Source organism: Bos mutus, chromosome 7, assembly GCF_027580195.1.
Source record: "Bos mutus isolate GX-2022 chromosome 7, NWIPB_WYAK_1.1, whole genome shotgun sequence".
In the NCBI taxonomy this organism is placed as follows: Eukaryota; Metazoa; Chordata; class Mammalia; order Artiodactyla; family Bovidae; genus Bos; species Bos mutus.
In genome coordinates this window covers 397,049-409,305 of record NC_091623.1, presented here as the reverse complement: position 1 = coordinate 409,305, position 12,257 = coordinate 397,049, and the positions used below count along the sequence as shown (strand labels likewise).

General features: G+C 48.6%; 1 protein-coding gene across 2 annotated transcripts in view; it reads left to right on the top strand.

Moving 5' to 3' along the window:
- Positions 1 to 11,142, top strand: part of ADAM19 (ADAM metallopeptidase domain 19) — an 89,225-nt gene extending 78,083 nt beyond the window's left edge. For both annotated transcript variants that reach the window (XM_070373009.1, XM_070373010.1), the window contains exons 19-23: positions 840 to 984; positions 1,819 to 1,903; positions 2,195 to 2,419; positions 9,373 to 9,525; positions 10,449 to 11,142. In XM_070373009.1, the coding sequence (XP_070229110.1) occupies positions 840 to 984; positions 1,819 to 1,903; positions 2,195 to 2,419; positions 9,373 to 9,525; positions 10,449 to 10,502 (662 nt within the window). In that variant the 3' untranslated portion in view covers positions 10,503 to 11,142. The remainder of the gene's footprint in view (positions 1 to 839; positions 985 to 1,818; positions 1,904 to 2,194; positions 2,420 to 9,372; positions 9,526 to 10,448) is intronic.
- The last annotated feature ends 1,115 nt before the right edge of the window (positions 11,143 to 12,257 follow it).

Below are 12,257 nucleotides of genomic sequence, written 5' to 3'. Positions count from 1 at the left end.
TCTCTGTCCCTTCTGTTGAGGAGCCTGTTCCTGCTTACAGAGAGATTAAGACAGACCACAGGTTATTGAATAATCCATTCTATCTGGGGGTCAGTGGTAGCAACTACCCCTTCTCAACCACTTAAAATTAATCATGGACCTAGGGCACATTATAGTGACTCAGATGCCCTTTGATGGACAAAGCTTAAAATGAGGAGCTGGAGATTCAGAAGTGTATTTCAGGGATTCTAGCTCTTTGGTTTCCAAACTTTAAAAAAATAATAGCAAAAAAAATTTTTTTTTTGAGCAAAATCTTTCAAGGAAGAAACCTCTATATAAAGCAGTTAAAAGTAGTGTGTCACTGGTCTATATATATTTTGTACATTTAGATTTATAATTCATGAGAACATTGAGGCGAATTTGGTGAAACCAAATGTGAAATTGTGGATTATGCTTCTAATCTTAGATCAATCTATATGTCTCAGTGTTTTGTGGTTGCTTTGTGTCCAGGAAAATCATGATTTAGGCAGAAAACAAGTGGTAAGTAATAATAGAGCTGGAATAATAGAGCTCCTTGCCTTATATGAAAAGGAATGCTTTTCAATTAAGCAGAAGTAGCTGGAGAAACTTTACTGTGAAGTCCCTGCCAAGCAAGTTGACCTGATTATTGAAGCTAGTAATATTAGTGACTTCCCAGTGGGACATAGTATGTGTTTTTTTGTTATAGTTTTTAAGTTAAAATAAGTAATACAAGGTAAATGAAAATCAAGGATCTGAAGAGTATCTGGAACATATTATTTGAAATCCACTACTGAAGCCAACTGCTTCTAAATCTGCCGCTTGGGTTCTGTTTCTGGAAGGCGCTGGTCCTGTGGTCGCTGGAGTGTTTTCAGCCATCTTTGTGCTGGTGGCCCTGATCATGATGTATCGCTGCTGTAAACAGAACAACAAACTGGGCTACCTCAAGTCCTTAGCCCTCCCTTCCAAGCTGAGGCAACAGTTCAGGTATGACGGGGTGCCGTGAAGGATTTGAGGTCTACTTGGGGGTCACAGCTTTCTGAAAGCAGTGCCTGGTTTTAGAAGAAGAAGGTGGTGGTGGTGGGTCTCATTTAGTTGGAAGGCAAATGCCCAGTGCACGTCACCCTCTCCCCTTCTGCTACGCTCCATGACCACGGCAAACATTACTACTTGATTTTTATTGTAAGCAAGCTTGATTGAGCCTGGTCATCACTTCAGAAGCCTTCTCAGCAGAATGCCCCCAACCAATTCAAGCTGGAATGTGAAATGAAATCTATCCTGTATCTAATGGATTTCCTCCGCATCTTAGAGCCCAGAAAGTGAGGCAATAGAGGAAAACTGACTAGCTCAAGTCAGTCACAGAGGTGGCTAGACATCAACTCAAGACAGAGAGTAATTTTTGTCCTAAGTAATTCATTCCTGTGGGTATTGAAGATGTATAGTCTCCAAGTCCTCTGTTATAAATCATAATTTTTCCAGAGGAGATTTTTAAATCCCAGGTCCTCCTGGAATGATGCCTGAGGGAGATTGGTTGATGGCTGGTAACATCCTTGTCTTCTTGGGGGAGAAAGGTCTTAAAAAGGGTGACGAAAAGATACTGAGGCACACTGTGCTGTATATGAGGCCAACTCTCTTTCCTTGGGAGTTTTCCACTGGCCACCGTCTCCGTGCCGAGGGAGCTGGGCTTCAGGAGGGCCAATCCCACTTCCGCTAGAGCAGATTCAGGGACGACTGAGCTGCTGGCTGGCCACACCTGGGTCAAAGCGAACTCAGGCAGTAACCTTCAATGAACAACCTGTGCTTCTCCTTCCTTGTTACTAGTTGTCCCTTCAGGGTGTCTCAGAACAGTGGAACAGGCCACGCCAACCCAACGTTCAAGTTGCAGACACCCCAGGGCAGGCGAAAGGTAAGAGCTTTGCACCATGAACATTGCTACTTTGACCTTCTCTCTTAGGACTGTGCTAGATTTTCCCATAAGCACCTTTGTGGGCCCCTTGGGATTCGTAATAAACGATACTTTCTTGGCCTGAGAGATGGTCAGCTGGTTCTACCATCCCCTCATGACTTTAAAAGTTGCATTTGACCTCTGGGATCCGAGGTCTTTGTTCGTGCCAATGGGACACCCAAGGCCACCCTCAAGTTTTTAAGTGCATTAAGGGTTCCTGTATCTCAGACGTTCCTCGTCTTATGCATACAGGTGACCAACACTCCTGAAACCCTGCGGAAGCCCTCCCAGCCTCCTCCCCGGCCCCCTCCAGACTACCTGCATAGCGTGTCACCACCTGCGCCATCGCCAGCACACCTCAGCAAGGCTGCTAGAAACTCCCCAGGGCCCAGACCATCAGTAGAGAGGAAAGAATCATCCAGGGGACCGCCCCCAAGCCGGCCAGTGCCCCCCGCCCCTAAGTGCGTCCTCTCCCAGGTAAGTGGCTTCTCAGCAACCCTGGATCAGGAGCATCACTTGTCAGGCCATCAGCCATGAGGAATGAGGAATGATGCAGGCTGGGAAGAGAGAGCTTGCTGAGTCCTGGGCTGGCTGCCCTTGCTGCATTCTGGTCCATACTGGGCACACAGAATGTGAGGTGACGAGATGGGGAAATATGCTACAGAGCACTTCCGCCCTGGCTGGCGTCTTCCTGACAAGCCGGCGCCCATCTTCCACCCCAAATGTGCATGTTCAGTCAGTGTTTCAGTTCCCCGTGGTCTTTTCCTCTCTGCTGGGCCTTTGCAAATGCTGTTTCCTCTGCCACATACACTTTCTTCCCTTTGCACCAACATCTCGTGTTCATTCTTAGGTCTCCTGTTAAATGCTGCTTCCTCCAAAAAGCCTTCTCTGACCCCCAAGCCCAAGTTTGGTGTCCCTGCATTTCTCTCATCATAGTACTTATTCCACCATGTTGTGCCAATCAGTACCTTGCACTAGTCGGGAGGTCTTCCTGAGGGATGTAGGGTGATGCTTTGCTCATCTGGGGGGCAGGTCAAGGGGCCCGGCCTCTGGGAGGGGTGGGCAGGGTCTGGGCTATCCCCGCATCACCGGTGTTCTTTAGAAGCAGAGCCATCCTGCCCTGCAGTCTGTTTACCCGGCGTGTCTGTGCTGTGCTGGCTCCAGCTGTACCTTCCGGCAGGAGTTCCTACAGCACAGACACAGATGTTGGGTGGTGGCCAGGCGTGGTGCCTTCCGGAACCACCTGTGTTTTACCCTCAGTTGGGGTAGGGGACTTGGCCATTTTCCTCCTGGGACTGTTGTTCTTGGGCATGGTCCAGGGGGCCCAGGCTGTCCCTGCCCCTAAGGACTGTTGGCTCTAGGTCCTGGGGTCTCTGGGACGTGGCAGTGTCATGGTTCAGCAGAGCCAGGAGCAACAGGTTTGGTTCTCTGATGATGCAAAGCTGCTGCAGTGCATGCTCCAGTGCTCAGTCATGTTCGACTCTGTGACCCCGTGGACTGTAATCCACCAGGCTCCTCCGTCCATGGAATTTCCTAGGCAAGAACACTGGATCGGGTTGCCATTTCCTTCTCCAGGGGGATCTTCCCAGCTCAGGGATCAAACCTGCATCTCCTGAGTTTGGCAGGCAGATTCTTTACTCCTGCGCCACCTGGGAAGCCCTGCAAAACTGCTGCTCTCCCGTTTTCCTCATCTGGGGCAGGAGTGGGATAGAAAATTGCATACAGAAAGAGAAAAGAAAGACTGACAGGGAGAGAAGAGGCAAGAGAGAGGAGAGCAGAGGACAGGGAGAGTGTTAGGCTCCTTGGGCAACTGTAACTGACACCACAGTCTGGGGGTGGGGTGGTGCCGAAACCACAGAGAAACTACTTACTTCCTGACGGCTTTGGAGGCTGGAAGTCCAGCAGGTTTGTTTTTTCTGCGGCAGCTCGCCTTGACTTGCAGGTGACTGCATTCTCCTGTGTCCTCGTGTGGTCTTTCCTTTGTGCGTGTGCGCCCCGACGTCTCTGTGTGTCCACAGGGACAGTCAGATTGGATTAGGGTCCACTCTAACGGCCTCATTTCAACATAATCACCTCTTTAAAGGCCATGTCTCCAGATACACTCACATTCTGAGACACTGGGGTTTAGAGTGGCCACAAGTGAGTTTTGAAGGCCACAGAAGGAGAGAAAAAGGGAATAAGGGGGGAGAAAGCAACCGTGCGCAGACGAGGGTGTGAGGGGGGAACAGAGGAGGAGGGAGGGAGGGAGCAGTCCATGAGACCAGTGTTCCAGAAAATCTTGCACTGCAGGCTTGTTGAATGGAGATGGCTTCAGCCTGAGCCCAAAGTGCTAAGCAATAGGTTGGGGGAGGGGCTGGGTAGTGGACTCCAGCTGCATTGCCCTGGAGGCTGCTGGCAGGAATCCAGAGCCCAGAAGGCCCCTCCACCACTGGCAGGTACCCCAAAATATACACCCCAAGCATGGCTTCAGGCCCAAACAGGGATTTCTCAACAGTGCTGAGGGCAGGCGGCAGGGATTCAGTCTGGGCAGACGCCCTTCCTGGGACCCATCTGAGTACTGAGTCTCTGCTGCCCTCAGTTTCTGTTTGGGGGAGCTGTCTCACAGGGTTGAAGGGGCCAGGCCAAGGGGGTGGTTTGTAAGTAGAGTAGCCAGGACTTGCACCTAGGGCTGACTCCAGACCCTCCGCCACCCTGTGTGTCAGGCCCTGGGTCGGCTCTGGGGGCATCCACACTCTCAGGTCTCAGCTCCACAACCTCCTAGCCTGGTGACTGGACCACTCTTGAGAGGTGGTAGGCAAAGCTTTGTAACCTCTTCTGCTCTCTCTGCACATGTGTGTGAACTTTTGCTTTGTACCTGGCACTGGTGAGCAAAGCAGAAGCCATTTCTGCCTCCTGGAGCTCACAGCCTGCTGGGGAAGACACTGGTATGTGTGTAGTTACAGAAGTGGTAAGTGCTATGAAGGAGAGGTTCAGCTTGCTTACAAAGAGAGTTATCTGGAAATCTGGGAAAGCGTCCCTGAGGAGGTGACATTGGAGCTGAAACCTGAGGGGTGAGCAGGAGTTAGCAGGCTGTGAGGGGCAGGAGAGGTTCTTGGACCAGGGACCTGTTGGTGGGGAAGCTTTGTGATGAAGAGAGCCCCCAGATGGAAGGAGCTTTAGAGCCCCTTTGCCTGGGGCCCAAGGAGCTATGATAAGAAGCTGGAGAGCCAGGAGAGGCCAGACTGTGCCATGGGCCTGGATTACAAATTGGATTTGCATTCAGTGGGAACAGGGGGGCAGTGGTGGGATGTGGGTGATGTGATCAGATTTGGTTTGGGATCTCTGTTTGTGCTACATTTAGGGAAGAGGGAGACACAGTGCCTAAGAGAGGGCCCAGAGATGTTTCTGGGGCTATTAATCTTCCTTTTTTTTTTTTAAACCTGGGTGAGGATTACGTTAGTGTGTTCATTCTGATAATTCATTTGGTTGTATATTTATGACTCATGTTTTTTATGTATATTACACTTTAGTTAAAAAGTCGTTTTAAAAAATGAAAGGCCTACTATGGTGGCATTTGATCAGAGGGGGATGAGGCTGAATGCACAGACATTATCAGTTACAAGGTTTAAACTGTGTCCGGGGGAGAGGCGATGGTAGCATTGACAGGGTGAAGCCCATGAGGGGTGTATAGAAAAGAAAATAGACAGGACTTGGGGAACAGTTACTGCTGAGGGTTGGGAGGGGATGATCCCCGCCTGCACAGCTGCCCAGTGTCTGGTTTGGTTTGTGCAGCTTGACTGACAGGGGTGCTGCTGCTGAGGATGGGAGCATAGGGCCAGAGCAGTTCAGGGACTGTTTCCACCCCAGAAAAAGTGTTGGGTGAGGCCTCCGGTAGAGCCGAGCTGGGTTGAAGCAGACGTGGCCAGTGGCACAACCCTGCTCGGGGATGCCCAGTGTTGCCATGCTGATGAGGTTCCTGCCCAGATCACCTCTGTTAGCATGCATGCACGCGCGCACACACACACATACACACAAACACACACAAATTGTTCATTTTGCACAGCAAGCAGCCAAGAGAGCACAGCATTTCCCCACTGCATCCTGACATCTGCACCCAGCTGTTGCTTCCGCCAGAATGTCTCTGTCCTGGCCTCCAGGAGCCACTCTGGTTTGGCAGCTGTCTGGCCTGGAAGGGTGTGGGATCTCTGGGTCCTTAGGGGAAGGAATGGAGCGGGTCAGCGTGATTTTTTGGTCCCAAGAATCTGCTGCTTTTACTCATTTCTGCTCCCAGTTTTCTGCTGACTGAAAAGCTTCTTGCAGAAAATCTCTGATTTACTCCCACCCTCTCCCCATGCTTGCCATTTAGCCATTTTTATGCTTGCTCATGACCTCCACAAGAAGGGGAACCATCCAGGTCAGCAGGCCCTGAAACCCTCACTTGTGGAATCAGCTTCTCTTGTACCAGCCTGGGGATCTGTGGGTGGTGGCATGGTCCAGTCTTTGCCCCTTAAAATTTGTTTTTTGATCACAGAAGAAATACAGTTATTTAAACTTTTCTGACTAGTGCAGAGTTTTATTTTTTTCAACTAACTGAGTGACTGAACTGAACTGATATGGATGTTGAGTGCTCACTGTATATGAGTCCCTGTTCAGGAAGCTTGAGCTGTATCCCTGAATCGGACAGAAAAGGACCTCTGGTCCTCTTTCTGGTCTATTGGGGAACAGAGAGAGAAAATAAAAAATAAGGGAGTATACTGTGGTGGAATGGGGTGATATATACCAAGAAAGAAAAAGTAGATTAGGATAAAGGGGTCTGGGAATGCTGAATGAGGGGGTGCTGCAGGTTTTTCAATCTTATTCCCTTTTATTTTTATTATCTAAAAAAAATTTGGCTGCCCCATGGGGCATGTCGTTCCCCAACCAGCAACTGAGCCTGCACTCCCTGCAGTGGAAGTACAGAGTCTTAACCACTGAACATCCCAGCTGTTGTAGTTTGAGTCTTTAGACTTTTCTATATATAGTATCATGTCATCTGCATATAATGACCACTTTACCTCTTCTTTTCCAATTTGGATACCTTGTATTTCTTTTTCTGATCTTGACTACTGTGGCTAGGACTTCCAATGCTACGTTGAATAGAAGTGGTGAGGGTGGGCATCCTTGTTCGGGATTGTAGTTGGGAAGGCTTTCAGCTTTTCACTGTCAAGTATTATGTTGGCTGTGGGTTTGTCATAAATACCTTTTATTATGCTGAGATATGTTCCCTCTATACCCACTTTGATGAGTTTCTGTTATGAATGAATGTTGAATTTTATCAAATGCTTTTTCTTCATCTATTGAGACAGTCAATGGTTTTTGTCTTTTCTTGATGTGGTGTATCACATTAATTGATTTGCATATGTTGAACTATTGTTGTGACCCTGGGATGAATTCAGTTTGGTCATGATGTATGATCTTTTTTATGTGTTGGATTCAGTCTGTTAATATTTTGTTAAGGGCTCTTGCATCTACATTCATCAAAGATACTGGCCTGTAATTTCCTTTTTTGATGATTTTTGTCTGGTGTTGCTATCAGAGTGATGGTGGCTTCATAGAATGACTTAGGGAGTGTTCTCTTCTCTTTAATCTTCTGAAGTTGTTTGAGAAGGATTTGTGTAAGTTCTTTGTATGTTTGGTAGAATTCTCCAGTAAAGCCACTGGTCCTGGACTTTTGTTTGCAGGGAGTTGTTTTTTTTTATTATAGGTTGTGTCACACTTCTAGTAATTAATCTGTTCAAAGTATCTAGTTCTTCCTGATTCAGTTTTGGAGGGCTGTATGTTTCTAGAAACTTGTTCATTTCTTCTAGGTTGTCCAATTTATTGGTATAAAATTGTTCAGAGTTTTCTCTTATGATTTTTTTTTTTGTATTTCTTCAGTGTCTGTGGTTGTTTCTCCTCTTTCATTTCTTGTTTTATTTGGGTCCTCTGTCTTTTCTTCTTGGTGAGTCTGACCAGAGGTTTATTGATTCTGTTTATCCTTTCAGAAAACCAGCTCTTGGTTTTATTGATTGTTTTCTATTGTTTTTTAATCTCTGTTATTTGTTTCCTCTCCGATCTTTATTATTTCCTTCCATAAATTGACTTTAAGTTTTGTTTGTTTTGTTTGTTTAAACCAAACTGCTTTTTCTAATTCTTTTAGATGGTAGGCTAGGTTGTTTGAGAGTTTTCTTGTTTTCTGAGGATGGCCTGTATCACTATGAACTTCTCTCTTAGGACTGCTTTTGCTGCATCTCGTAGATTGTGTATGGTTGTGTTTTGCAGAGTGTTATAATTTTAAATAAGGCCGTTGCTACTGCTGTTGCTAAGTCGCTTCAGTCGTGTCCGACTCTGTTCGACCCCATAGACGGCGGCCCACCAGGCTCCCCCGTCCCTGGGATTCTCCATGCAAGAACACTGGAGTGGGTTGCCATTTCCTTCTCCAATGCATGAAAGGGAAAAGTGAAAGTGAAGTCGCTCAGTCGTGTCCGACTCTCCTCGACCCCATGGTCTGCAGCCCACCAGGCTCCTCCGTCCATGGGATTCTCCAGGCAAGAGTACTGGAGTGGGGTGCCATTGCCTTCTCCAAAATAAGGCCATTAGGGAAGGCCTTATTGAGAAGGTAGTAAAACATGAAGGTAATGTGAAAGTACAAAGGAAAGAATTGTGCCACCCACAGACAACCAATATGGAAAATATGATTTCTTCTTTTTAAAAATTTTATTTGCACAGGTAATATACATATGTATACTCTTGTTAAAAAAAAATTGAATGTTCACTTGGATGACCCCTCTCACCATGCAGAGCCCACTCTTAACCTCTGACCTGTTACCAGTTTGGTCTTCATCTTTCTGACTCCCCCTGTACCTTTGGGTTTACACTGGTAGGGGACTGAGGGGGGTGACTTGTTTCTCTAAACTACCCTCTGCAGCTTGTACCACCTTGCCATTCCTCTTGGTCATCTTTCCACCTCAGCACTTATCAGCCTACTTCATTCTTTTAAAATGCCATGTCATATGTCTCTGTGTAATTTTAGTAATTTGTTGATGAAAATTTTAATTATTTCTAATTTCTTTTGCTGTCATAAACAGTGCTTCGAGGAACATCCTTGCAGTTTCATTTCTGTGGCCCTGTGCAAATAGTTCTCTAAAATGGGTAACAGGAAGTGGAATCATGTATTTAGGTCAGAGAATGATCACTTCTAAACTGAGTATGATTTCTGATTTTAATAGATACTGCCAACTTGCTCTCCAAAAAGGCTTTTTTTCCTGAGCAGGTAAACATGTACGCACACAATCTGTTTTTATAAATGGGACCATTCTTTTTAAATGGTGTATCCCTCTTCTCATCTGCTTTTGGCCTGTAACATACTGAGGACGTTTTCTCTTGAACGGGCGCTTCTGGCCTTTGAATGAGGCTTGTGGCTTTCTCCACAGGATCTCTCCAGGCCTCGGCCGCCGCAGAAGGCGCTCCCGGCTAACCCAGTGCCAGGCCGCAAGAACCTCCCTAGGCCAAGCGGCGCCTCCATCCTGCGGCCCCCTCCCTCCGGCCCTCCTCAGACCCGGCCCCTGGTGGCACCTGCCCCAAAGGTGAGTCTTCAGAAACCCTTGAGGTAAAAGCTGAGAGCAGAGGGATCCAGGGGGCAAAAATACGGCTGAGAAAACAGACCAGTTCATGCTTCTTGGGTAAGGCTGAACTTCCAGAACAAAAGCCAAGGACAAAAAGCTTAGCCTAAATGACTGTCCCTTAAATTGGTGATATCACCCCCTAGTGATAGAGGTGTTTTAGTTCCACATGAAAGCTGATGTTAAGGAGGCTGAGCTCTGGTACCTTCAAACTAGCTCTGCAGCTGATGAGCTGAGTGGCCCTGAGCAAGTCACTCTTGAGTCTCCGATGCCTTATCTTTTTTTTTTGTTTGTTTGTTTGTTTGTTTGTTTTAAATTTTATTTTATTTTTAAACTTTATATAATTGTATTAGTTTTGCCAAGTCTCCGATGCCTTATCTTGAAAGAGGTTTTAGGAAGCAGCAGTAGACAACCCCCACCCCCACCCCAGGTTGCTGTGAAGGTCAAGGCAGTTAATTGTCATTAACTGCCAGCCTTTGGTAGGCTGTGCACAATGGCCTTTCCTAATATATCTTCCTTGAAGCTGATGTATTCTGTGTGGCCAGTCCTGGGGTCGGGGCAGACAGGAGCCAGTGAGGAAGCTGGCTGACTGCCCTGTGTTCCCACGAGGTCCTGCAAACTCTGCAGACTGAGGCACAGCTTTGTTGAGAGGGAGGAGTAGGGATAGCTGATCAGCTGGGGTCAGGAGCGGGGTGGGGGGCGCCACGATGCCTCTCACTGGAGAGCTGATGGACAAGAAGACACGTGGATAGACTTCTGTAGAAACCGTCTTTCCCAGCTGTCTGTCTCGTCTGCTCACCTGACACAAGCAAGAGGACAGTGCCCCATGATTCCATTAATCCGCACGGATCTGACGTTTCTCTCTCTCCTCTCTTGTTTTCCCTCAGTTTCCTGAATACAGATCACAGAGGGCTGTGGGGATGACTAGCTCGAAAATCTAGACTCGTCTAAAGGGGCTTCTCCCTTCCCTTGAGGACTTTGAATACCACGGAGGAGCCGTTAGCCATGGGCTCTGGAAGAAGCATGTCTGGCCGCCTCCGAGCTCCTCCTCCCCAGCTCCCCTCCTCCTGGAACCAGCGCATCTCTGAAAATCTCCTTCTCGACTCAGTGCCTCCTCGGTCTCCTCAGGGGCCCAGAGTGACTACTACCCCATGGCATCCAAGTGTTGTTTTGTGCAATATCCAGCCCCAGGTAGGAACAGGAAAGCAGAGGAGGACGAATGGCTGCTTCTCCCCCATCCACCCTCCAGCTGGGCCGTCCCCCAAGAGGTGCCAGTCCATCTGGTGCCAGTGGTCCGAGCTGGAGCCCACCTGGGAAGCTGGTTTCGACCTTCAAGCCAGGACTCAGCTTGGAGAAGCCATCCATCCACATCTGGGTACACGTGAGAGCTTTCTATTGCTTCTGTCTTCCTCCATGGTTCCAGGCTGGCTGGAGGTGGGCACTTAGCCTCCCTTTTAGCTCTGGGATCGAGGGGTCCCTCCCACTGCCCAGGGCTTGGTCAAGGTCATAACTCCTGGCTCAGTGGTCACATGTGAACAAATCAAGTCTTCTCCTTACTACCCCCCACCACCCCCAAACCCCTACCTACCCATATTCCCACGGGTCACTCTGACTCAGACAGGTACTATTTGTAGGCGTTTAGACAGCAGGGGGAGCATAGCCTGGGCCCCTCTGAGCCGTCAAGCCAAAGGTCGCCATCTGCTTGCCATGATTCTTGCTTGCTCTGTTTTCTCTTTTCTGCACTTTGCAAGTGCCTCGTGCTTTTGATTTCTTTCCCTGCTTGGACCTGCCCAACGTGTGGTGCTGTGGAATGCGATTCCCCAGCAGTCCCGACTTCCTGGGACCTGGTGCTGTGACTTGCAGGTCAGGGTTCTGCCTGATGGTTGGCCCCAGGATTTCCTGGTTTCTCGAGAGTGATGACTGGCATGGCCTTGGGCCATGGCTGTGAGCACCTAGCTTTACTGTCCATGGTTTTGTGACCTCAGCAGAGTGCAGGTCTTCCTCTCCCTGCCCTGAATCTGAGCATGGTCCTCACGGATGGCGGCAGGTGTAGGGAAGGGAGCGGATGTCCTGGGAACCCCATCTATCCCCAGGCTGATCAGCAACGAGATAGGACTGTTGTCCTTTGAGCAGAGAGCATACCTGTAGAGCTCCCTAGAGAAGCAGCCTTGATGGAGTCTGTGCTGGGACCAGCGAGATGATTCCTTATCCACTTCCTTGTGCTCTTTCCTCTGGTCCTGTCCTCCCCACAGGGAGCGGGGCTGTGCGGTGCTCTGCAGGCTGGGACAATTGTCAGAGTCACCGGCGAGGTTCTCTGGGACTGTCTCCCACCCCAGAAAGGTGCTGGGCATCTGGGGGCTGCCCACCTCCTGCAATGAACAGATGTTTGCTCTTGAAAACCTCAGTTCAAGGAAGAGGCTTGAGTTCTCACCCCAACCACTAGCCCAGGGCCCCATTCTAGCTCTCCATACACAATGGGTGCTTAATCGATGTTCTGGGTTTGGAGACAGGTGGGAGATTTGGGCTGTGCACCTGGTGGACTCTTGGGGTACATTTAGAAAGAGCTCAGGAAATGAAGTTCTCCTCCCTCAGGTAGTTAAGTAGTTGTGATGTTGGTGATATTCACACCTCTGTCTTGCTGACAAGGGTCCTGGTTGCGCCCCACACCCAATGTCCATCATCCTCACTTCCTGGTG